The sequence below is a fragment of the Mastigoproctus giganteus genome, chromosome 10 (assembly GCF_048544385.1).
Source record: "Mastigoproctus giganteus isolate SK-2022 chromosome 10, ASM4854438v1, whole genome shotgun sequence".
NCBI classification, from domain to species: domain Eukaryota; kingdom Metazoa; phylum Arthropoda; class Arachnida; order Uropygi; family Thelyphonidae; genus Mastigoproctus; species Mastigoproctus giganteus.
Genome location: NC_143584.1, coordinates 202,299,802 through 202,327,230, shown reverse-complemented (window position 1 = coordinate 202,327,230; position 27,429 = coordinate 202,299,802). Strand labels below are relative to the sequence as shown.

At 39.3% G+C, this 27,429-nt stretch overlaps 1 protein-coding gene across 3 annotated transcripts in view; it reads right to left on the bottom strand.

The window, feature by feature from the left end:
- Positions 1-27,429, bottom strand: part of XNP (ATRX chromatin remodeler XNP) — a 664,672-nt gene that overhangs the window by 164,406 nt on the left and 472,837 nt on the right. For all 3 annotated transcript variants that reach the window (XM_090383634.1, XM_090383636.1, XM_090383635.1), the window contains exon 22: positions 13,334-13,511. In XM_090383634.1, the coding sequence (XP_090239760.1) occupies positions 13,334-13,511 (178 nt within the window). The remainder of the gene's footprint in view (positions 1-13,333; positions 13,512-27,429) is intronic.

Sequence of the window (27,429 nt, the reverse complement as noted above, 5' to 3'; positions counted from 1 at the left end):
ACTTCGGCTATATTGCGCCTGTTCAAGTTTTGTTATTTCCTGTTATATTGTTACTGATTTAACATATTAGATACGATTAGTTAAGTTTATTAAGCTGAGGTATGAAAAGAGTTCACTGACGTTTGATTTTTCTCCCATAATGAGTTCAAGGCTTAATGGCTCATTTGAATGCGATCTGAAAGCTGCTTGGCGGGCAATTTGGTATCGTGGACATTCTATGATGATGTGCTTCACTGTTAGTGTGGTCAGACACTGAGGGCATTGTGGAGGATCATCTTTCATTAGGAGGTAAGAGTGTGTTAAATATGTGTGTCTGATGCGAAGCCGGGCGAGGATAACCTCTTCATGTCTGTTTGACCGAAAACTTGATTTCCAGGATTTCTGCTGTTGTTTGATTTGGTATAATTTATTGTTTGTTTGAGATTTCCAGGTCTGCGTCCATATATTTTCAGAGGCTTTTCGACTGATGTTTTTAAAGTCATTGAGCGGTATTTTATGCAAGTGAGAATTTTTGTTAGACGGATGTTTTGCAGCATCATCCGCACGTTCATTGCCGAGTATTCCAGAATGTCCAGGAATCCAAGTGAATCTGACTCTTTGTTTGTTTTCCCTAAGGTGTGATAAGGAGGAAAGAATTTTTCTTACATACGGATGAGATGGATGATCTTCTGTCTGTAAAGCATACATTGCACTTATTGAGTCTGTGAAAATGATACTTTTTACGAGAGAAGTTTTGGCAATGTGATCTAGGGCGAGACTTATTGCAAACAATTCAGCACTAAAGATACTGCACTCTATTGGAAGAAACTGTGAGATTATGTTGTTTGGCAATACAACAGCAGCACCAACGTGTGTGGCTGTCTTGGATCCATCAGTATACAGATGGGAATAGTCAGAGAATTGCATTACATAAGAGGAATGGAGCTGTTTTATACGTTGACTTGGGATATTGCTCTGTTTCCATTTTATGAGGAACATGTCACAGTCAACTGAACTGATTTTCCACGGTGGAAGGGCTGTGGGGGTATCTTGGTAGATTTTATCCATACTTAAGTTCAATTGTGAGAGTATTTCTTTTAGTCGGATACCTGCAGGTTTGCATATATTAGGTTTGTTCGTGTATAAATTTTCCCATTTCGGTTTATACAGATATTGCCATGTTGGATGTCCAGGAAGGCTTTGAACTTTTGCAGCATAGTTCATAAGAAGAACTTGTCTACGAAGACTGAGTGGGAGTTCATGGATCTCTGTGTATAGACTATACACAGGTGAGGTATGGAAGGCTCCTGAAACAACACGTAATGCATTGTGATGAATTGGATCTAACCAGTTTAACACACTTTTCCTAGCTGAGGAGTAAATGGGAGAACCATAATCTAATTTAGATCTTATCATTGCATGATAAACATGCAAAAGTGAATAACGATCAGCTCCCCATGTCATGGCTGATACAGCTCGTAGAATGTTTAATTTCTTTAGGCACATTGTACGTAGATATTTTGTGTGTTCTAGGAAATTTAATTTTTGATCCATGATTAGTCCTAGTAGCCAGATACTCTGTTTGAGTGGAATTTGTTGCTTGCTTATCCTTAGTTCTGGACCAGGATGCATCTTTCGTTTTCTGCAAAAGTGTATTGCCGCTGTCTTTTGTACTGAGATTCGATATCCATTATAGATGGACCAGGACTCTATTTTGTTAATAGCACATTGGAGCTGCCTCTCGATTGTCCGCATATTCTGTGAGTGACATGATATTGTGAGGTCGTCGGCATATAGGTAGGTTTCAATTGTTGCTGGAATAACTTCTGTTACAGGGTTTATTTTGATAGCGAAAAGGGTTGCACTGAGGACTGAGCCTTGGGGGACCCCCTGTTCTTGATTGTATATTAGAGACAGAATATGATGGTAGCGGACTTGAAAAGTTCTTTTAGTCATGAAATTCTGAAGGAACTTCGGTAGATGGCCTCGAAGACCTAATTTGTGCAATTCATGAAGGATACCATATCTCCACGTAGTATCGAACGCCTTTTCAATATCAAGGCATATCATTACAAGGTGTTCGTTTCGGAGAAAGGCATTGCGAATATTTGATTCAGCTTTTGTCATTATGTCTATTGTTGATCTATTTTTCCGAAAACCATATTGACTAGGACTAAGGAGGTTATGGAAGTCAAGAAACCATGTTAACCGATCATTCACCATTTTTTCTAAAATTTTACCTAGACAGCTAGTGAGCGCAATGGGACGATAATTATATGGATTTGAATGGTCCTTCCCAGGTTTTGGAAAGGCCAGTACAAACGAATGTCGCCAAGAGTCTGGATATGTATCCTCAAGGTATATCCTATTATATAGCAGTAACAACATGCATAAAGAATTTTTAGGGAGGTGTTTAATCATTTGATAGTGGATTCCATCCGGAACTGCTGCACTTTCTTTAGATTTGGCTAGGGCTTTATGCAATTCATTTATAGTGAAGGATTGATTGTATGAAATCTCATGAGCTGCATGGAAATTAATTTTGTATTTTTCGATTTGAGCTTTGTATGTTTGAAAGATTGGTCTGTATGACGTTGTTGCTGACAATTCCTCAAATGTTTCTCCTAGTAGATTTGCAATTTTTTCTGGTTCAGTTATGTCATGACCTTTCCAGCTTATGATCGGTTTAGGGACGGTTGTATATTTGCCTGAAATTTGTCGAATTTTATTCCATATTATTCTGCTGTCCGTATTTCTATTAATTTTGCTTGCAAAAGATATCCAGGATTCTTTCTGAGATTTCCGGCGAATATAGCGTGCTTTTGCTCTGGCTTTCTTATATTTTATGAGATTAGTGGTGGTGGGATACTTTCTGAATTGATTCCAAGCCTTATTTTTTTCTTTCTTTGCTTCCAAGCATTCTTCATTCCACCACTGCTTGTAATGTTTATGAGACTGGTGAGCTGTTTTTGGTATTGCAATGTTTGCTGCAGAAATTATTTGATTTGTGATATGAGTAACAGCATTATTGATATCAGTATGTCTTATGATTTTCTCATCTAAAGAAGCAGCATATTGGTATTTTTCCCAGTTGGCTTTGCAAAATTTCCATTTTATACCTCTTATAGGTTGCTGTACATCATTTGCTAGTAGGTGACAAACAACTGGGTAATGATCACTGCTATAGGGATCATCGGAAACAGACCAGTCAAGGAGAGGAAAGAGAGCTGGGGAACAGATGGTGAGATCAATTGCAGAGGTAGTCCCTGTTGGTAAGTGGACATGGGTGTGAGTACCTGTGTTTAAGAGTGTTAGGTTCCTATTATTTATAAGTTTTTCAATCATCTGTCCTCTCTTGTCTGTACGAAGTGATCCCCAGATGATATGATGCCTGTTAAGGTCCCCCATCAAACAAAAAGGAGATGGTAATTGTTCAATTAAATCCTCAGTGTATACGCACGATTAGGTGGAAGGTAGAGAGAAATCATAGTCAAGGTAATTCCAGTCACGATGCGTACCGCGACTGCTTCAAGGGGCGTTTGTAGCTGAATATGCTTGGATGGAACATTAGAGTCAACAAGAATGGCGACTCCTCCATGATTTGTATTGGTTTTTCGATCTTGCCTATATAGATTGTAGTTCTTGATTGAAATACTTATGTGCGGAGTTAGCTTTGTTTCTTGCAAACAGATACATGCAGGAGCATATACGGAAATTAGATCTTTGATATTGCTTAGATTACTTCGAATGCCACGACAATTCCATTGTAGAAGTGTACGCATTATTTGGGTTTAGTATTTGATTCAGATGACTTACGATGAGCTGCTTGTTTTAATTGATCTGTTTTGATTTTTTCTTTTCTGGGGAAGCTTGGTCGGCCACCACTGTCCATGTCATCATTTGCATAAAGTTCCAGAACTGGTTCATCTTCTTTCTCCTTTTCATCAATATCCATAGTGTCAGTATTTTTTTGTGTTTATTCAACAGGTTTGGTGGAATTTGTACTGCTTGTTGGTGTTGGATCTTCAGCATCTGGTGAGATTACAATGGGTGTATTAATTGCCTGGTCAAGTTTATGTTTTGTTTGTAAAAGAAGATTACGTGCCCAATCTGCTATTGAGATGTTAGGTAGGACTGTGATGTCAGTCTGTATTGCAATTACCTTTGTTTTCTGCACTGTAGTTGCTGCTGTTGCTGCATATGTTCTCACTGCTGGAAATGGTGGTATCTGCTTTTTGGCTTCTTGATATGTTATCTTATGTTCAGTTTTATATTTTTGAACTTCCTTTTCTCTTTTCCACATATTACAGTCTCTGGAATAGGCAGGGTGGTCTCCTTTGCAGTTTGGGCAGCGAGGAGACTGTGTATTGCATTCTTTACAGGTATGTTCTTTTGAGCCACAAGTGGCACAAATAGCTTGTCCTCTGCATACTGTTTGGAAATGGCCATATTTTTGACACTTGAAGCATCTTATTGGATTGGGGATGTATGGTTTTACCTGGCAATTCAGGTACCCGGCTTTGACTGATGATGGTAGAGTTGGAGTGCTGAAAGTAAGTATGATGGTGCGGGTTGGAATGAGGTTTCAATCCTTTTTAATAAGGATTCTTTTGGCATGTATGACATTCTGGTTTTGTAGCTCTTGTACGATTTCTTCTTCAGAGCTGTTTAGGAGATCCCATTCCACGATAACCGCTTTAGATGAATTTAAAGTGGCGTGTGGAGTGACTTTGATGGGAATCCCTCCAAAAGTTTTGGTTTCAAGAAGAAGCTCAGAATGTTGATGATTTGTCGATTCTATCAGAAGGTCGCCTGATTTCAAGCGGCGAACCATTTTCGGAGGACCAGCTATATGTTCTAGACACCTTTGTATAACAAAGGGAGAAAGTTTACTAACTGGTTGATCTGATAGGGAATGAACAATTAGAAAGAGTGGCGAGATGGTTTGGGTCACATCTTTCTTTTGTCTTTTGGCAGTAGATGGATTAGGATCATCTTGCTGCCAATTATGATCAGTTTGATCCATAATTCCAGGAGAAGTCTGGTTTGTCAAGTCCATTGTTGCTCCTTTTAGCCCTGAAAGGATTATTTTTCCTTTCAGGTTTCCGGCCCCACCACGGGGAGGCAGGAGCAGTGCCACCTAGTGACCAAGCGGCTGGCGGATTAGTTTGTTAGTAAGAAAATGGATAAATATCCTAAAAAAGAAAGGTGATTTTCCTTCCCGGGTTCTACTTAAAATCTGCGAAGTGAAGAACCACTTACAATGAAAAGAAAAGAAAAGAAAAGAAAAGGCTAGAAAAGAAATAGAACAAAATCACTTGGAAGGATCACTTTAGAATTCGCTTAAGAAAAATCGCTTGGTCCCTATCGCTTGGCACTTGGGGCCATAATGTGTCAGAGACATAGTAATTTGGAATTTCCTCTGGCTTAAAATTTTTCTAACCATTCTGTCAAATTCATCAATTGATTCTATCATTCTCCCAACTCCACTAATCACTTGGAATTCTTTGGGTTCCCCTCTTTGAAACCTGGCTTTCTCTAATCCAACTTTCCTAATAGTGAGGTAATTTTCCTTGGTGATTTTAATGAACACAACTCCAGCTGGCTTCTGTTTTCTAGTCACATGGACCCAGCTGGTTGAGATGCTGAGGCTTTTGCAATCAATAATGACTTTTAACAGATTGTTCATTTACTTACCAAAATACCAACCAATCCTAACCATACAGCAAACACGCTTGATCTTTTTCTTACAAACAACCCTTCTAAGTACACGGTCGAAGTGAGTGGTCCTCTAGGCACCTCAGATCACAATTTGGTGATTGTCTCTTTTCCAATGGAGCCTTTATCTCATGGCTATTCCCAACCTCATGTTGTTTGGCATTACAAGAATGCAAAGTGGTATGATATGCGAGATGTCTTCTTTTCCTTAGTTGGATTACTGCTTCAAATCTTCTGATATCAGATTGTATCAGTGAAATTATCCTTGTAGGGATGAAATTCTTCATTCCACAATTTATCTTAAAAATCTTGTCCTTTATCTAAACCTTGGTCTTTCAAAAATATGTTCAGGCTGTTCAAGTTAAGAATACTGAATATTGCAACTGGCTTGCATCCAATCTTCAGGTTCATTTTCTTCCTACAACAAAGCTTGTAACAATCGTAAAGCAGCTATTAATCAGTCCAAACTAGATTTTGAACAAGCTAAGAGTAGAAAACTTGCTTCTTGTCCAAATGGTAGTTGAGCATTCTGGTCTCTGGCCAAACCTATTGGCCACAACTTCTGCTTTATCTATTCCCACCTATATCAAAACTGGATAGTTCTATTGCCACGTCAGCTAAAGATAAAGCTGACCTGCTAGCTTCCTATTTTTTTTTTTCTTACTCACGTACTGATGATCTTGGTAAACCACCTCTGCCATTCCCAGTACACTCCATTTAATGCCTCTCGTGGTCTTCACTCATAAGGATGTCAAAAGAATTTTGAACAGTCTTGATACCAAGAAAGCACAAAGTCCTGATGGTATTTCCCCCACTTGTTTTCAAAACCTGTGTTCCTGAGGTCACTCCTTTTCTATGTTGCCATTTTACACTTTCTTATTATGATTGCTAGTATGGATTCTGTCAGTGTCAATCCACAGGTGATATAATTGTTTATGTTACACACCTATGGACAAATTCAATGGAAAAATTTGGTGAAACTCAAGTTGATCTTGACATTTCAAAGGCTTTTGACTGTGTTTGGTATAAAGGTGGGTCTCCTAAATAGGCTTCCATCTTATGGTTTTCCAACTGTTTTTTGTAATTGGGTATCCAGTTTTCTCTCTGACCACTCACTACAGGTGATCGCGGACAGCTTTCTGTCTTCTCACATCTACAGTAATGTTGGTGTTCCCTACAGTTTATTTCTCTCCCACTCTTTTCCTCTTGCATATCAATGACCTTCTTGAATTGACTGGAAATCCTATCCATAGTTTTGCTAATGATAGCACACTGCACTTGACCTTCCAGTTTGAAAAACCTTACCCTACACAAACAGCTTCAACCTCTTGAATATCCACTACCAACTCCTTAAATGCTGATCTCCAGGTGGTAGTAGTAGTAGTAGTGGCATGCGATGCAAGAAAGCAAGTGTATGAGCTTATGCAGCATCAGCCAAAAAAAAAAAAAAAAAAAATCACACTATTCCCTCAAAATGCCTGTCCTGTTCCTCCTTAGATTTATTCAACCTATCAACTTCCACAACAAAAGATGGAAGTTTGTTCCAGCAATTAACCATCCGCTGGCTAAAGGGAAATTTCCTTTAAGGCCTTGAATGGGTTGAGCACGCTGAATTCTGTTGGGATCCTTCCCCTTAGGTTCGTAATCTGAACAAGTGGAAGGATCCCATCAGAATTCAGCGTGCTCAACCCATTCAAGGCCTTATATACCTCAATCAGATCACTGTGCAGGTGACTAGTCTCCAGCCACTGCAATTTGCAGAACTTAAGCCTCTCTTGGTAAGAGGATCCCTTCATTCCCCTCACCAATCTTGTTGCCCTTCTCTGTACATGATCAAGTAAATCTACATCCTTCCTAAAATGAGGCCTCCAGACCTGTACGCAGTACTCAAGGCGTGGCCTGACCATTGCCTTATACAGAGGAACAATCAGCTCCTTCTCCCTGGTAGCAAAATTCCTATATATCATTGACAAAACACCATGACCTGCCCTGGCAGCCTGTCTGCATTGCTCAGAAAACTTCATATCTGACTGCACAATTACTCCCAGGTCTTTTTTCATTTTCTACCACCTTAAGTGTAGTACCACAGAGTTGGTACGTTTCTCTGGGGTTACTTCTACCCATATGCAGCTTTGCATTTGTCAAGGTTAAACTTCAGTTGCCACTTCTTAGCCCATCTGCCCAAATTATCTAGATCCTGTTGCAGTAGCACACTGCCATTACTGTCATTAACAACCCTGCCAACCTTTGTATCATCTGCAGTGGGGCAAAGGTCAGTTGATTTAGTTGAAAGATAGTTGATTTCAATTCTTCTAAAACACTGTCCTGTCATATATCTTTCAAAAAGGATGCTTCTGCTCCTATGTTTATCTTTGATGGTTCTCAGATTTCTAACAATATCAAATTTCTCTATTAGGGATTACCCTAATATCTAACCTCTCTTGGCTTAAGCTTAAGCACATCATGAATACTGCTTTTTCTGCATCTAAAATACTGTGTTTTCTAGTTTGCTCTCAGTGTTACTTTTCTTCCAAATCTCTGCTTACTTTGTGCAAATCTACCATAATATGCATTCCCACATCTGGGGCAGTGCCTCTAAAACCTGTCTGTCTTCTAGATTCCATTCAAAATAGAGCAGTTAGGTTAATTAATGACCCATCTCTAACATAGTATCTCCACTCTCTGTCTCATATGTGTTCTGTTTCTGTTGCATTCCTTTTCAGATGGTATTTCCATGGGCATTGTTCTCTGAAATGGCTTCTATAATTATTGCTCTCTCTCTTCCAAACCAGTCTGGACATGGGCTGCAATCAGTCAGCAACATTTTACTGTTCAACTTCAAACTCACAGATCCATAATTTCTTCTTCCTCATTTATTCCTTCAACTTCTGTTTTCTGGAAAACCTCCCTTCATACATATTTCCTGAAAACTAAAACCTACAGAAATTCAATTCAACTCTAATGTCAACAACTATCTTCTTTCATCTTCTCAACTTTCAACCCATGCATAGTACTAAGTACTATAGGTTTTAATACCTTTCATGCTTGGGGTCTTCATTTAAAAAAACAAAGAAAAAAAAAATGAAAAGTACTACATATGGGGGAGAAGTAATTCCAGATTAATGTACCAGCCATTTGGTATTACACTCAGGGTAGTGGAAAGTGAAAAAGACTTGAGGGTAATTGCACAGTCTGCCCAGGACAGCTCTTGGAGTTGTGTTTATGACATAAGAATTTTGCTAGCAGGGATAAGGAGGTGATTATTCCATTGTATAAGGCAATGGTCAGGCCACATCTTAAGTACTCTATACAAGTCTGGAGGCCCCATTTTAAGAAGGGTGTAGAGCTGCTGGAGCAGGTATGGTGAAGAGAAGGGCAATGAGATTGATGAGGAGAACAAAGGGGTGCTCTTATCAAGAAAGGTTTCAGTTCTGCAAATTGCAGCATCTGGAGACTAGGCACCTACAGGGTGATCTGATTGAGGTATTTAAGGCCTTGAATGGATTGAGCTAGGTCAATTCTGATGGGATTCTTTCTCTTGCTTAGACTACACACATATGGGGGCATAAATTCCAATTGAGGAAAGATGGTTGCAGAATAGATATGCAGAAGTTTGCTTTCAACCAGCAGGTGGTTCACTGCTGGAACAAACTTCCATCTGATGTGCAAGTGGACAGACTGAATAAATTCAAGGAAGAACTAGACAAACTGTTGGAGGGATAGATAGGTGAAATGGGAAGGTTTTTTTTTGGCTGATGCTGTATAACGTTTTTTTGCATCATCTGCCTCTATGATTCTCATTGTCGTAAATCATTAACCACTCTACGTCAACTCTTTCTTCTTTCATAATAGCATATATGTGACTCACATGCTGAATTGACAGAACTGCTACTCTCACTCCCGGGTTACTTTTCTTTCAAACAGTTGTTCAATCTGTACAAATCGCAAATCACCATACCATGGAATATTGTTTCTATGTCTGGGGTGGTGGTGGTGCCCCCAAAATGTCTCTCAGGCTTCAAGATTCCAATCAAAAGAGGGCAGTGTTAATTATATCTTATATCTAACTGAGTTTTTCACTCTGTCTCACAGAAGTTCTGTTTTGGCTGTATGCCTTTTCTGTAGATACTTCCATGGGCACTGTTCTTCTGAATTGGCTTCTATAATTCTTGCTCTCTCTTCCAAAGCAGTCCAAATATGTGCCACAACCAGTCATACTGTTCAATTTCAAACTCACAGAACCAACTTTTCTTCGTCCTCATTTATTCATTCAACTTCCATTTTCTGGAACAACCTTCCTTCATACATATTTCCTGAAAATTACAATCTACAGAAATTCAAGTCTAATGTCAACAAGTATCTTCTTTCATCTTTTGAACCTTCAGCCCATGCACGGTACTAAGTACTAGAGATTCTAATACCACTCGTGTTTGGGGTTTTGATAACAAAAAAAAAAAAAAAAAAAAATACATATATATATATATATATATATATTTTTATATATATATAAAATCTTCTGCATTGGTGGTTTGATCTGAGGATCGGATGGCGGGCTGATCTTTCGATCGAGTCTCCTTTGCGGCGATTTGTCCAACAATCGAAATGCAGCGATTCCCTGACCATTATTGGCCTTGTGGGCCTCTGTCGAGATGGGGCATAATGGTCAGTCTATTTTTGTTTTATTTTATTGTAGTGGTTAACACCTCTGTTGGTGATATTTCACATATATTTGGACCTGGTACCCATTAGAGGGGGTACTGCTAAATTTCTATTTAAGTGGCTTTCAAAATTCAATGAATTATTATTCTTTCATTTAGATTTTCTAAATTATTTTAGAGAGTTTCTACTGCAATATTTTTACTCTTGTTACCCTTCTCTTCCCCCCCCCCCCGGTTTGATTTAGGTTTAATTTCGATTATTTTCGCTCTTGTCTTACCATACTGCTGGCATAATTTTATTTTAACTCTTATTCTTATTTATATGGTTATATATATATATATATATATATATATAATAAAAAATAAAAACAAACTACATCCTCAATGAAGAAAACAATACAATCCTCTTGCGTACATCCCTCACAATGTTGGCAGTAGAGTTTCCTATGACTATTAGAATCAATCCTTTTGATTTAGTCTGCTATGCTAGGCAACTTCCAAAACAAGATATAAAAATTGTTGTTAAAAGGAATTTGTACGCAACATTGTTCAACACGCCAAAGAGTAATGATCTCAGTATATGGATGTAGGACATGCTTGATTAAAGGATTATGTTCAGATTTTCAAGTGCAAGCATAATGTTTAAAAGCAACAAGCAAAATGTTTTATTGAAGCAAGATAGGCTTCAATAAAAGAAAGGAACATGGACAACCTTTTTGCATGTGAGAGGATAGCCTATTAGGGTTAACAATTTGTTTGGACTGTTTCGACTGCTTACACCAAAATGTGTGATTCACAGGTTCTTTTCCTTGAGGAGTTCATCAATTTGTCTTTTTTAGAAACTTCTTTTGGATTGCAAAATGAATTTGGACATGATCAATGCCATCAAGTAATTACTTATTGCATTTTTTGTTTAGTAATTCTGAAAAGCTCATATGGCTTTTCTTAGCACTAATCTCGTCTTTAAACAGGCTTCTCAGAGGTTGCCACAGTTTTACTGGTCTATATAACTATTTATCAAAAGACAGTCAATGTGTACATGCATGGATTAAAACCCTTTTCACTTCAGTGACATGCATTAATTTATACCGTGTCATTCCACCTTTCCTTCTTACATATATCTAGAGAAAAGTAAATGCCCACCCAATATCCATTCTTCTTCGGAGGAAGAAATGTGGCCCCCTTTTCAGTACACAAATTAATCAGATGACAAGGACAGTCTATTACCAGGCAGAGTTATCCAAGCATAATGCCATACCAGTCTGAATACAGACCAAGGGACCACAAGGGTAGTTATATAGCTCCAGCATGGACTCTTGCACGTTGCCTACTAGCTGATTGGCCTTTGGTAAGCCATTTCATGGTGTGTTGAACTGGGCTCCTCAACTACATGGATTTCCTTTTTGAATTTCCACAAGTTTCAGCACATAGAAAACATGTTGTATTGCGCCTTAAACCTAATGGCACTGGATCTCAATTATACTAATCTGAGGGACCAGAAATATCACTATGAAGTTCTCTCTCCATGTACAGGTACTCATATCATGTGGAACAAAAATGATGCAAGAAAGGGTATTAAATTGTACAAATTGGAGCAGAATGGTATTAAGGGTAAGTTGCTACAGAATGGATAAAAGGATGGTTAAGTGGGAGAAGACAGAGGGTGGTAATCAATGGGTGCTGCTTTTCCTGGTCTAATGTTATTAGTGGAGTCCCACAGGGTTCGGTGGAGCTCCACTAATAACACTGAACCCAGTGGAGTCCCATAGGGTTCAGTGGGACTCCACTGTTCTTTTGTATATTTATCAATGATATTGATGAAGGTATATCAGGCTTAGTGTTGAAGTTTGCAGATGATACAAAGGTTGGCAGGGTTGTTAATGACAGTAATGGCAGTGTGCTACTGCAACAGGATCTAGATAATTTGGGCAGATGGGCTAAGAAGTGGCAACTGAAGTTTAACCTTGACATATGCAAAGTAATGCATATGGGTAGAAGTAACCCCAGAGAAATGTACCAACTGTGTGGTACTACACTTAAGGTGGTAGAAAATGAAAAAGACCTGGGAGTAATTGTGCAGTCAGATATGAAGTTTTCTGAGCAATGCAGACAGGCTGCCAGGGCAGATCATGGGGTTTTGTCAATGGTATATGTGAATTTTGTTAGCAGGGAAAAAGAGGTGATTGTTCCTCTGTATAAGGTAATGGTCAGGCCACGCCTAGAGTACTCATTTTAGGAAGGATGTCGATTTACTTGAGCGTGTACACAGAAGGGCAACAAGATTGGTGAGGGGAATGAAGGGATCCTCTTACCAAGAGATGCTTAAGTTCTGCAAATTGCAGTGGCTGGAGACTAGGCACCTGCGCGGTGATCTGATTGAGGTGTATAAGGCCTTGAATGGGTTGAGCACGCTGAATTCTGATGGGATCCTTCCACTTGTTCAGATTACGAACCTAAGGGGGCATAAATTCAAATTAAGAAAAGACAGATGTAGAATACATGTGCGGAAATTTGCCTTTAGCCAGTGGGTGGTTAATTGCTGGAACAAACTTCCATTTGTCATTGTGGAAGTTGATAGGTTGAATAAATTTAAGGAGGAACTGGACAGGCATTTGGAGGGAATGGTGTGTTTTTTTTTTTTTGGCTGATGCTGCATAAGCTCATACACTTGCTTTCTTGCATCACATGCCACTACTACTACTGCTACTAATCTTATCACTGCTCATTCACTGTTGCAAAAAAGATTGGATATTAATATTACTGTGTTTTTCAGCAATGCATGATCACCAAGTTCGCCAGACACGTATATACAATTGATTAACAGTTCATATCTAAGAATGAAATTTGTTACAAAATTATCAACATTAACTTTAACCATTAAGGGCCACAAAAATTTTTTTATATCTATGGCACCCCAAATATAAAGGAAAATTAGATAGAAGTAGAATAAATAATAAACATATATTAAATATATTTACCTGTGCTAAAAATCTATAAACATAAACAGGTTTTACTTGTCCAAATCTATAGACTCTGAAAATTGCTTGAACATCATGTGTCGGATTCCAGGATGCATCCATAATAATAACTCTATTAGCTCCTATTAAATTAGTTCCTAATGAACCAGCCTTTGTTGAGACCATAAAAAGACGTGCTCTAAACAAAAATAACATTAAAATGAGAAGAGTATATTTTACTTAAAGAAAGGAAAACATCATCATTACTATCCTATACAATAAAACCAGGATAACATGTATAATGATTTTGTATCTGCCGCTAATGTAAGTGATACAAAAATAGTGATGGGTATAATCGAATAATAAATTATACACTTCAGACTCTTCAGTCTTCTACAATTTAATAAACAGATATAATAAAACTTTAACATTGTATAGAAAAAATGATTATATTACGATACAACAACTTAAACAGATTAAGGCTAAGGCATACAAGGTCTCCACCCTATTTGGTCAAATAAAATTGCATAAACCAGGTAACCCGATTCGTCCAATAGCTTCATACAAAAATTTTTATCTTTCGTCTTTATCTACATTCGTTTAAGCTATCATAAAACTGTTTAGAGAAGGTTTAAAATACAGTATAAAAAACTATGATTCTCTATTTACTAAACTGAAAAATTATAAAATTAAGGATGATCATAAATTATACTCGTTAGACATCACGTCCTTATATACTAACGTCAATGTTCCATATGCGTTAGACATTATTTGGGACCTTCTTAACAATAGTGATATTAAAATTAATAATACCAGATGCACTAAAGAAAAAATTTTTGATCGAATTAAATTATTAGTTTCTGCCAATTTCATCCTATTTCAGGATAAAATATATAAACAGATATCTGGCTTACCTATGGGCCTTAGTATTAGTGGTCTCATCACAGAGCTTTATCTAAATAAAATAAAGAACAGCTATTTAAACCCATTTACAGCAGACATCTCTTATTATGGTAGATACCTTGATGATGTCCTCATTATAACTAATCAGACTACAATAAATGCTGTCCTACAAGTATTTAACAACATCCATACCAGATGAAATTTTACCCTAGAAACCTTGATGATGTCCTCATTATAACTAATCAGACTACAATAAATGCTGTCCTACAAGTATTTAACAACATCCATACCAGATGAAATTTTACCCTAGAAACCTTGATGATGTCCTCATTATAACTAATCAGACTACAATAAATGCTGTCCTACAAGTATTTAACAACATCCATACCAGATGAAATTTTACCCTAGAAACAGAAAAGGATGATACAAGATCGACAAACTTTCTTAATTTTACATTACAGAGAGAAGGGGACATAATAAATTTTAATATTTATAGAAAACCTACGAACAAGGATATGCTGTTACATTATAAAAGTTACTACCCAGATACCTACAAGAAATCGGTCATGTTAAACGAGTTCTTAAATGCTTTTAAATATTCCGCCACACAGAGTGGACTTCAGGTAGAATTAAATAAATTAACAAAAAGATTTCTTAACAGAGGTTATCCTGGTATGGTGAAAGAGGCCTATGCGGTCCGGATTCATATTATTGAAATGAAAAAATTATAATTCCTCAGAGCGGTTTAATACTAGAACATACATACAAAGAACGGTTAATGTACAAAAGAGCTTTCGGCTGAGTAGACAGCCTTCTTCAGTTAAACAGAAAATATATTAAATGACAGTTAGAATGGAGATGTGCACTGCCAAGTTGGTGCGTGAGGCGCGTGGCTAATTGTTTGAGGTTGAAGTTTGTGGCTGTGACGTATGGTGGTGACACGGCCAGCGTTTGTCTATGGACAGAATTATTGCTTCTGTGATGGGGTTAACGTGACAACCACTGTTCCTGTTCAAAGAGGTATCTGAGCATTTTATGTTTAACGATTCCAACCAGGTGCGCCGTGCGTAATGGTGGGACCTGTCCACAACCACGACATCGCGGTGTGAGCCAATGCCGTGGTGGGTTGTCCAGACATGCTCGGCAATAGCTTTTTACGGCCTGCCGAAGGTACACAAAGAAGACACACCACTAAGACCAATTGTATCCTGCTGTGGATCACCGACTTACGAGTTGTCTAAGTTTGTCTCGAGGCTTCTTTCTCCTCTAGTTGGCAAGACCACCTACACCATCTCCAACAGTATTGAGTTCATAGAAAGGATCCGCACTATATCCATCTCACAAGATCAAGTCATGGCATTGTTCGATGTAATATCACTCTTTACCTCCATCCCAGTGGAACTTGCCATCTCTTGTGCAAAACAACTCTTGGACAATGATGAAACCCTTAGCGACAGAACCAGACTGACACCTGATGACATTTCTACCGCCCTCAGACTGTGCTTAACAGGGGGTGCAATCATGTTTAGCGACTCAATTTACCAGCAGGTGCATGGCACAGCCATGGGTTCCCCTGTCAGTTCGGTCACGGCAAACATCGTGATGGAGGAGTTAGAGGGACGTGCGTTCACACACGCACCAGATCACATCGCCTTTTGGTGTCGCTACGTAGACGATGTGTTCGTAGTTATACCTAGAGACTCAGGTCAGCGAATCCTAACCCACCTCAACTCACTATCGCCCTTCATAAAATTCACGATTGAGCTGGAGTCGAACAACACCATACCATACCTAGATACCCTCGTCCGGCGCGAAGACACATGCTTGAAGACGACAGTTTATCGTAAACCTATGTGTGCTAGCCAATTTACCAACTTCCGGTCAGCACATGCACGGGCTCACCTCCTCACCACTGCCCGAACCTTGCTAACTCGCGCCTGGACACACTCTAGCTCTGCAGGTGAAAGACGCACAGAGATCACCAGGGTCAAAGTGGACCTTGCGAGGTGTGGCTATCCCATCGACATCCTTGACAGGTGTGACCTACAGGCACGCGACAACGTGGCGACCAACAGTAACGTCAACAGTGGCGAGTCATCCACGAGGGCATTTATCCCATACTACCCCAACCTGTCACAACAGATTGGTAGAATCCTAAAATCACATGGGATAAAGTGCATCCAACTCCCAGGCAAGAATCCGCGTTCTCTCATTTCCAACGTGAAAACACCTGTCCCCACCCTTCTGCAGAGCGGTTTGGTCTATCGCGTCTCTTGCCGTGACTGCAGTAGCTGCTACTTTGGAGAGACTGGACGTCGACTCGAGAAACATCTCTCAGAACACAAAAGGGCGATCCGTTTGGCAGATGTGGAACACTCAGCTATTGCCGAGCATGTCTGGACAACCCACCACGACATTGACCCACACCGCGATGTCGTGGTTGTGGACAGGTCCCACCATTACCTACGGCGCACCTGGTTGGAATCATTAAACATAAAATGCTCGGATACCTCTTTGAACAGGAACAGTGGTTGTCAAGTTAACCCCATCACAGAAGCAATAATTCTGTCCATAGAAAAACGCTGGCCGCGTCGCCACCATGAGTCACAGCCACAAACTTCAACCTCAAACAATTAGCCATGTGCCTCACGCACCAACTTGGCAGTGCACATCTCCATTCTAACTGTCATTTAATATATTTTCTGTTTAACTGAAGAAGGCTGTCTACTCAGCCGAAAGCTCTTTTGTATATTAACCGTTCTTTGTATGTATGTTCTAGTATTAAACCACTCTGAGGAATTATAATTTTTTCATTTTAATAAGAGGTTATCCTATTACCTCTAACAACAAAATTAAATTTCTTCCTCAAGAAAAAATAAGAAATAACTACCAGAAAACAAACAGACATAAAACATTTTATTACAGTGCCATATGTAGAACATTGGTTTAACAGGCTGAACGACTTGTGTAATGTAAAGGTACTGACATGAGAATAACAGTAAAACCTATTAACAAATTGCATACTTTATTAAAACAACGGTCAGCAAATTCTTCTATGCATTTCTTGCAAATACTCGGCTTATGTAGGCTCTACGAGGGGGGGGGTTCTAGAATTTCGTATTAAACAACACATAGCTTCAGTTCAAGGGTCACAATTTGGCACATCTGAATTAGCATTTCATGAAGCATATGAGTTTCATTCATTCCTTTTTAATGAGGCCAAAGTTGTTAATATTCAACATAATTACAGCAAGTTGCTCATTGCAGAAATACTAGAAATTAAATTATACAAAAATGCCATTAACATTCGTAGACCGTCCCTAATATCCGATGATTGGTCCTATGAGTGCATGTGCAATAATGATTAAGATATTCTTTTTAAACCAGACACACCGGCATGTATTTTAGTGTTATTTCGACCTGTGAGCAAGTATCAACAAAAAGTTTCGTCCAACTTCAAGAAGAAAATATGCCATCATGTAATTTTAATAATTTTAAACCATTTTAGTATTAGACATGTTTTCCGATGCCGATGGCTGTGTCGGGGTTGGTGGTTTTGGGGTGTCGACATTGATCCTGGACTATTAATTTGTGTTCACTCTACCGGTACGGAACACATTAAGATGAAGTTAATATCCTTTTAATCATTTTATGTGTTGGACCTGGAGAGTTGGACAGAAGCTTCCCTATAAAAGAAATCAAGGTAATCCCTGTTTAATTACGTAATAATTGATTATATGCAAATTACTTGATTATAAAACTGACAGCAGCAGTGATAAAACGGAACTATTGCTATATACAGGCAGTTCTCACTTAATGAGTTCCCAGGTTTAAGTGCACCCCCCCATGTATCAAGTACCAACAAAATTGAAAATGTGAACATTAATTGTTAAAAATGAATGTTAACCATTCATAAATATCGCACTTCAAACCAAGCTTGTAGCTATACAATGCAGTGTACCCCGCTTTATGATATTAATCCGTTCCAGTGGCACCATCGTATTGTGAAAATATCGTAATGTGAACCCAATAACAAATTGTTTTTTGTTTATTCGTTCCAAGACCTTGGAAGTTGAAATTTTCGCTATATAACTAAGCTATTTATCTCTCTTAAATGGACTACACTTTCATTGTTATCATATGTACTGTTATAAGAATCAATTTTGAACACCTTTGTGATATTTTTCTAAAAGCACATTTCTGGAGGTCACGAATATAAACCAATTTGCAATTTCCAGTTTGTTGGGCTTTCCTGTTAGTGCAATCAATTGTAAACGGGTAATAAACTTGATGTTATTGCATTTGCAAAAATAATGATAGAAAGAAATGTGTGGGTTTTTATGTTATTATGGTGAAATGTGGTTCCCCTTCAATGCAATCTTCAATCATATAAAAACATAAATTTTCAGAATCTTCCTTCTCTTCATTCCTTTTTTTTTTTTTTTAAAGCTTTGTAAACTTGTTACTTTGTACAAATCTTATTAGTTGCAATCTAATACGGTTTGACATAAGCATTGGGAGATCAAAATTGAGAGCAGGATGTGTTGTAGGCCTAATGACTGATGAGTATAATAAGGAACAGGGAAATAGAGTGGGCCAGTAAATCAGAGAGTCTTATAATGGGGAATTTTAATTTCCCAGATATTCACTGGAATTTGTGGGTTGGTCACTCACACACTAGCAATGCTTTTGTGGATTTATTGGATGATTGTTTTCTACATCAGCATGTTCGGGAGGCAATTAGAGAGAGAGAGTAATACTCTTGATCTGATTATCAGTAGTGATTCTTCATGCATTAAGAATCTGCAGATAAAGAACCACTAGGTGGCAGTGATCACAGTGTGCTGAAGTGGGATTCACTCAAAGAGGTAACTACCATCAGGGGTAAAGGGGTTTTTGCTTTCGTAAAGGTGACTACGGTGGTCTGAGACAGTATTTAAATTCTATACGGTGGGACCAACTGATGATGTTACCAACAGCAAATTCAAAATAGGAAGCATTCAAAGAATTTATCTTGGAAGTTACAAGGCTTTACATACAAACTAAGAAATACAAATTAACACGTGACACAGAAGCCTATGATAGATACAAGTTGATCTGTAACCAAGTTACAAAGGAGGTTAGGCAGGCGAAGGCAGATTACGAGAAATCTTTGACAAGGGATGCAAAGAAAAACAGCAAAGAGTTCTTTACATATAAACTCTAGAAAGAAGGGGATGAATCAGATTGGTCCACTTGATATAGATGGGTCAACTGTTGATGATCCTGCTCAGGTAGCTAACAAACTGAATGAATATTCTGCATCGACATTCACACATGAGGAGTTATTCAGCGAGGGGAATGCCAGAGGTGTATTCAACTCTGGCAGTAAGCTAGAGAACCTTGTAATAACTGAGAGTAAACTGGAGGAGAAATTGTTGAAGATAAATACAAGAAAGGCACCTGGGGTGGATGGGATCTATCCAGTTATATTAAAGGAAGCAGCAAAGGAAGTAAGCAAACCCTTAGCCATAATTATGAGAGCTTCATTGGACTCAGGGGAAGTACCCATGGACTGGAGATGTGCAAATGTGACCCCAATTCACAAAGGAGGATCAAAGGGCAACACAAGTAATTATAGACCTGTTAGTTTAACTTCTGTTCCTGGAAAATTAATGGAGGCACTGGTTAAAGAAGCATTGCAGGATCATCTAGACAAGACTTCAGTTATAGTTCGGACACAGCATGGTTTTGTTAAGGGGAAGTCTTGCCTGACCAATTTGATTGGATACTATGATGCAGTCACAAAAGAACTGGATGCAGGGAATAAATTTGATATTATATATTTGGATCTTAGAAAGGCTTTTGATACTGTTGCACATGGAAGACTGCTGCACAAATTGGAACAGTGTGGCACTGGAGGCAAATTGCTGCTATGGATAAAGGGGTGGTTGAGGGGGAGAAGACAGAGAGTGGTAATCAATGGACACTGCTCATCATGGACTAATGTTATTAGTGGAGTCCCTCAGGGTTCAGTATTGGGTCCATTATTGTTTTCTGTATTTATAAATGATATTGATGATGGTATATCAAGCATAATGTCCAAGTTTGCAGACAATACGAAGGTTGGCAGGGTTGTCAAGGACACTACTGACATTGTGCTACTGCAACAGGATCTGGAAAGGTTGAGCAGATGGGCTGAGAGGTGGCAAATGAAGTTTAACATTGACAAATGTAAAGTACTACATATGGGAAACAGCAACCCCAGAGCAACGTATCAACTCTGTGGTACTACACTGACAGTGGTAGACAATGAAAGGGACCTGGGGGTGGTTGTGCAGGCAGATATGAAGTTTTCTGAGCAGTGCAGACGGGCTGCAAGAGTAGCTCATGGTGTATTGTCGATGATATATAGGTATTTTACTAGCAGGGATAAGGAGGTGATTATTCTCTTGTATAAGGCAATGGTCAGACCGCACCTAGAGTACTGTATACAGGTCTGGAGTCCTCATTTCAAGACGGATGTAGAGATGCTGGAACGAGTACAGAGAAGGGCAACAAGATTAGTGAATGGAACAAAGGGGTGCTCTTACGAAGAAAGGCTTACGTTTTGCAAATTACAGTGTCTGGAGACTAGGCACCTGCGAGGTGATCTGATAGAGGTTTATAAAGCCTTGAATGGTGAGGAAAGCCTTGAACGTGAGGAAATTTGCCTTTAGCCAGCGGGTTGGTGGAATAGACTTCCATCCCTTGTCGTGGAAGTTGATAGCCTAAATAAGTTTAAGGCTCAGCTGGACAGGTATTTCGAACGAACAGAGGGGTGAAGTGGAAGTGGTTATTTTTTATTTATTTATTTTATTATTTTTTTTTTGGCTGATGCTGCATAAGCTTGCTTTCTTGCATCAAATGCCTCTACTAATGCTAATGCTAAAATACTGTTCAAGGTTTAGGTCTAAATGGATGTCAGATGAACTAATAAGACATGTGGCAGAGAATAAAAATGCATGGGATACACAAAAATTAATGGGTGACATGGAAGCCTATGACAGATATAAGCTGGTCTGTAACCAAGTCACAAAGGAGATTAGGCAGGTAAAGGCAGATTATGAGAAATCCTTGGCAAAGGATGCAAAGAAAAACAACAAAGAGTTCTTTACATATGTAAACTTTAGAAGGAAAGAGATGAATCAGATTGGTCCACTGGATATTGATGGTTCAACTGTTAATGATCCGGCTCAGGTGGCTAACAAACTAAATGAGTATTTTGCATCTACATTCACCCATGGGTTATTCAGGGAGGGGAATGCCAGAGGTGAGTTAAACTCTGACAGTGAGCTGGATGATTTTGTAATAACTGAGAGGAAAGTGGAGGAGAAATTGTTGAAGATAAACATAAAAAAGGCACCCGGAGTGGACGGGATCTATCCAGTTATATTAAAGGAAGCAGAAAAGGAAGTAAGCAAACCCTTAGCTATAATTATGAGAGCTTCTTTGGACTCAGGGGATGTACGCATGGACTGGAGATATGCAAATGTGACTCCAATTCACACAGGAGGATCGAAGGGCAACACAAGTAATTATAGACTTGTTAGTTTAACTTCTGTTCCTGGAAAATTAATGGAGGCACTGGTTAAAGAAGCACTGCAGGATCATCTAGACAATACTTTAGTTTTAGCTCGGACACAGCATGGTTTTGTAAAGGGAAAGTCTTGCCTGACCAATTTGATTGGATACTATGATGTGGTCACAAAGGAATTGGATGCAGGGAATATCCTTGATATCATATATTTGGATCTTATAAAGACTTTTGATACTGTTGCACATTGAAGACTGATGCACAAATTGGAGCAGTGTGGCATTGGCGGCAAATTGCTGCTATGGATAAAGGGATGGTTGAGTGGGAGAAGACAAAGAGTGGTAATCAATGGACACTGCTCATCGTGGACTAATGTTATTAGTGGAGTCCCTCAGGGTTCAGTATTGGGTCCATTCTTGTTTTCTGTATTTATAAATGATATTGATGATGGTATATCAAGCATAACGTCCAAGTTTGCAGACAATACGAAGGTTGGCAGGGTTGTTAAGGACACTAATGACAGTACGCTGCTGCAACAAGATCTAGAAAAGTTGAGCAGATGGGCTGAGAGGGGGCAAATGAAGTTTAACATTGACAAATGAAAAGTACTACACATGGGAAACAGCAACCCCAGAGCAACGTATCAACTCTGTGGTACTACACTGACAGTGGTAGAGAACGAAAAGGAATTGGGGGTAATTGTGCAGGCAGATATGAAGTTTTCTGAGTAGTGCAGACGGTCTGCAAGAGTAGCTCATAGTGTCTTGTCAATGATATACAGGAATTTTTCTAGCAGGGATAAGGAGGTGATTATTCCCTTATATAAGGCAATGGTCAGGCCACACCTTGAGTACTGTATACAGGTCTGGAGGCCTCATTTTAAGAAGGATATAGAGCTGTTGGAACGAGTACAGAGAAGGGCAACAAGATTAGTGAATGGAACGAAGGGCTGCTCTTACGAAGAAAGAAAGGCTTACATTTTGCAAATTACAGTGTCTGGAGACTAGGCACCTGCGAGGTGATCTGATAGAGGTGTATAAAGCCTCGAATGGTTTGAACATGTTCAATGCTGATGGAATTTTTCCTCTTGCTCGGAATAATCATTTGAGAGGGCATAAATTGAGAAAAGACAGATAATCTGAGAAAAGACAGATGTGTGGAAGTTTGCCTTTGGCCAGTGAGTGGTTGGTTGGTGGAACAGACTTCCATCCTTTGTTGTGGAAGTTGATAGCCTAAATAAATTTAAGGCTGAGGATTCCTTCATTCCCCTCACCAATCTTGTTGCCCTTCTCTGTACACGCTCAAGTAAATCTACATCCTTCCTAAAATGAGGCCTCCAGACCTGTACGCAGTACTCAAGTGGCCTGACCGTTGCCTTATACAGAGGAACAATCACCTCCTTCTCCCTGCTAGCAAAATTCCTATATATCATTGACAAAACCCCATGACCTGCCCTGGCAGCCTGTCTGCATTGCCCAGAAAACTTCATATCTGACTGCACAATTACTCCCAGGTCTTTTTCATTTTCTACCACCTTAAGTGTAGTACCACACAGTTGGTATGTTTCTCTGGGGTTACTTCTACCCATATGCAGTACTTTGCATTTGTCAAGGTTAAACTTCAGTTGCCACTTCTTAGCCCATCTGCCCAAATTATCTAGATCCTGTTGCAGTAGCACACTGCTATTACTGTCATTAACAACCCTGCCAACCTTTGTATCACCTGCAAACTTCAACATTAAGCCTGATATACCTTCATCAATATCATTGATAAATATACAAAACAACAGTGGACCTAACACCGAACCCTGTGGTACTCCACTAATAACATTATTCCACGCAGAGCAGCACCAATTGATTACCAACCTCTGTCTTCTCCCACTTAACCATCCTTTTATCCATTGTAGCAACTTACCCTTAATACCATTCTGCTCCAATTTGTATAATAGTCTTCCATGCGCAACAGTGTCAAAAGCTTTCCTGAAATACAAATGTATGATATCAAAATTATTTTTTGCATCCAGTTCCTTTGTAACCACATCATAATATCCTATCAAATTTGTCAGACAAAACTTTCCCTTAACAAACCCATGCTGTGTCTGAATTATTGCTGCAGTCTTGTCTAGATGATCCTGCAATTCATCTTTAACCAGTGACTCCATTATTTTACCCGGAACAGAAGGTAAACTAACTGGTCTGTAATTACTCGTGTCACCCTTCGATCCCCCTTTGTGAATTGGGGATACAATTCACGAGAGGCTTAAGTTCTGCAAATTTCAGCAGCTGGAGTCTTGGCATCTGCACGGTGATCTGATTGAGGTGAATAAGGCCTTGAATGGGGTGAGCATGCTGAATTCTAATGGGATTCTTCCACTTGTTCAGATTACGAACCTAAGGAAACATAAATTCAAATTGAGGAAAGACAGCTGTACAATAGATGTGCAGAAATTTGCCTTTAGTCAGCGGGGTGTTAATTGCTGATACAAACTTCCATCTGTCGTTGTGGAAGTTGATAGACAAAATAAATTTCAGGAGAAACTGGACAAACATTTAGAGGGAATGGTTGTTTGAATTTTTTTTTTTTTGGCTGATGCTAAAGCTCAAGAAAGCAATCGTATGAGCATAAGCTCATACGCTTGCTTTCTTGCATCACATGCCACTACTACTATTACTATTATCATTGTTGTCTTGTCTAGATGATCCTGCAATGCTTCTTTAACCAGTGACTCCATTATTTTCCCTGGAACAGAAGTCAAACTAACAGGTCTATAATTACTCTTGACATCATTTGATCCTCCTTTGTGAATTGGAGATACATTTGCACATCTCCATTCCTTAGGGACTTCCCCTAAGTCCTAGGATGCTCTCATAATTATGGCTGAGGGTTTGCTTACTTCCTTTGCCACCTCCTTTACTATAACTGGATAGATCCCATCTACCCCAGGTGACTTTCTTATGTTTAACTGCAACAATTTCTCCTCCACTTTGCTCTCAGTTATTACAAAATCATTTAACGCCCTGTTAAAGTTTGATAAACATCTGGCCCTGTCCTTCTTGAATAATTCCTCATGTGTGAATGTAGATAGAAAATACACATTTGGTTTGGCAGCTATCTGAGAACAATCTTCTACAGTCAAAGCAATGCTATCAAGTGGACCAATCTGATTCATCCTCTTCCTTTTAGAGTCTATATAAAGTAAATAAGTCATTGCTGTTTTTCTTTGCATCCTTTGCCAAAGATTTTTCGTAATCTTTAAACAGTCAAACCATCGATATCAAGTGGACCAATCTGATTCAAGTCCTTCCTTCTACAGCTTATATAAGTAAAGAAGTCCTTGCTGTTTTTCTTAGCATCCTTTGTCCAGGATTTCTCGTAATTTGATTTTGCTTGCCTAACCTCCTTTGTGACTTGATTACAGACTAGCTTGTATCTATTATAGGCTTCTGTGTCGCCAGACAATATATGTGCATTTCATGCATTTCATCTGACATCCATTTGGGCCTAAACATAGAGCAGTATTTCTTAGTTGGAACAAAAAGCCTAGTAGCTTCCAAAATTACTTCCTTGAATGCTTCCCATTTAGAATTTGCTGTTGGTAACATCATCAGTTGGTCGCACTGTATAGAACTTAAAAAATCTGTGAGACCACTGTAGTCGCCTCTACGAAAGCAAAAACCCTTCCTTTTACCCCTGATGGTAGTTACATCTTTAAGGTCCTCGAGGTTGTCACAGACATTCTCTCAGATATGCCAGACAAGCTGTTCTTGCTACCTGGGAGTCTAAAACGCTTATGGAACTGATATTCGGGTGACACTTAAGTCAAGTGGACCCAATTTCGGCGAAGTCCAGACGGCCTATGACAGCCAAATCCTCTGCTTGCACCTTCACGATGGTGGGACTGTTAGTAATCCTGGGTATAACCTCCATGCACAAGTACATGGTGGGTGATCACCCAGGTGTGAACCAACGTAAGCAGGGGGTCGAGGTGTGGTGCCCACACCACATGGAGGAACGCCACCCCTCTATGTTACCAGGCAGTACTAGGTGGTAGATGACTCTCATCAACCGGTGAAATACCACCATTTTGCTTATTGGAGGCTTGAAGTGGTGGAACCCATGTTTAGTCTCTAGAGCTAAGTTCCGGCCAACCCTTCCCTAGCTCTTCCATCATGCAGTATGATTGATGATTTTTGAGGTTATGATGACTGTCGTGGCGAGATCCAATATTCCTTACATTTCGAGGGTACAGCTCTAAAACGGTGTTTGCAGGCGGGCCGCTAGATAGCACACCGGACCAAACCTATTGGTAACTCTCTAGGAGGCTTCCGGATTAGCTAGTGTATAATCTTGCTACCTCTACTCTGCCAGATAGTGACTGGAGGGAATCCGAGTAGTGTGTATGCGGGGAGCATTGTCGAGGCCACGTTATGTCAAAGATCTGGGTATATTCTTACCACATGTACGCCATATCCAAAAATTTCATTACTTCATACAGCATGTCCCACCCACTTTTTCTTACTATTGAATACACCATGAATTGTCAAAATAATAGAGAAAGATTATCTGCGAAAAGATCTAAACCTCCCAAGGATTTCCTAATTCATTTCACAAATATACGTGGTCTTAATTCCAATCTCAACGATGTCCATTTCCACTTGCAGACTTCCAAACCCCATGTACTTTTTCTGACTGAATCTCAGTTATCAGTTGATTCAACTACTTCTCATCTCAGATGTCCAAATTATTTGCTGTATGATTCCTTTCGCCTCAAAGGTGGTACTTGTGCATATGTCCGTTCTGATATTCCCTGTCAGAGACTTGGCAATTTGGAATCTCCTCTCTTTGAGCTTCTCTGGCTTAAAATCTGTCTACCTCATTGTGTCAAATTCATCTGTTGTCTCTACCGTTCTCCCAGCTCCACTAATCACTTGGAGCTCTTTGACTTCCTCTCTTTGCAACTTGACTTTCTCCAGTCTAACTTTCCTAACAGTGAGGTAATTTTCCTTGGTGATTTTAACGTTCACAACTCCAGCTGGCTTCCATTTTCTAGTCACACTGACCCAGCAGGTCGAGATGCTGAGGCTTTTGCAATTACTAATGACCTAGCACAGATTGTTCATTTACCTACAAGAATACAGCCAATACGCTTGATCATTTTCTCACAAACAACCCTTCTAAGTACAAGGTCGAAGTGAGAGGTCCTTTAGGCACTTCAGATCACAACCTGGTGATTCTCTCTTCTCCAATGGAACGTTTATCTCATGGCTATTCCCAACCTCGTATTGTTTGGCATTACAAGAATGCAAAATGGGATGACCTGCGAGACTTCTTTTCTTCTTTTCCCTGGTCTGATTACTGTTTCAAAACTTCTGCTGTCAACGTTTGCTCAGATCCTGTCAGTGAAATTATTCTTGCAGGAATGGAATCCTTTATCCCACACTCCACTTTAAAATCTCGTCCTTTATCTAAACCTTGGTTTTCCAATAAATGTGCTAAGGCTGTCCAAGAGAAGAATGTTGCATATCGTAATTGGCTTGTTTCTAATTCTTCAGTTTCATTTTCTGCCTACACCAAAGCTCGCAACAATTGTAAAGCAGTTATTAATCAGTCCAAACTAGAGTTTGAACAGGCTAAGAGTAGAAAACTTGCTTCTTGCCCT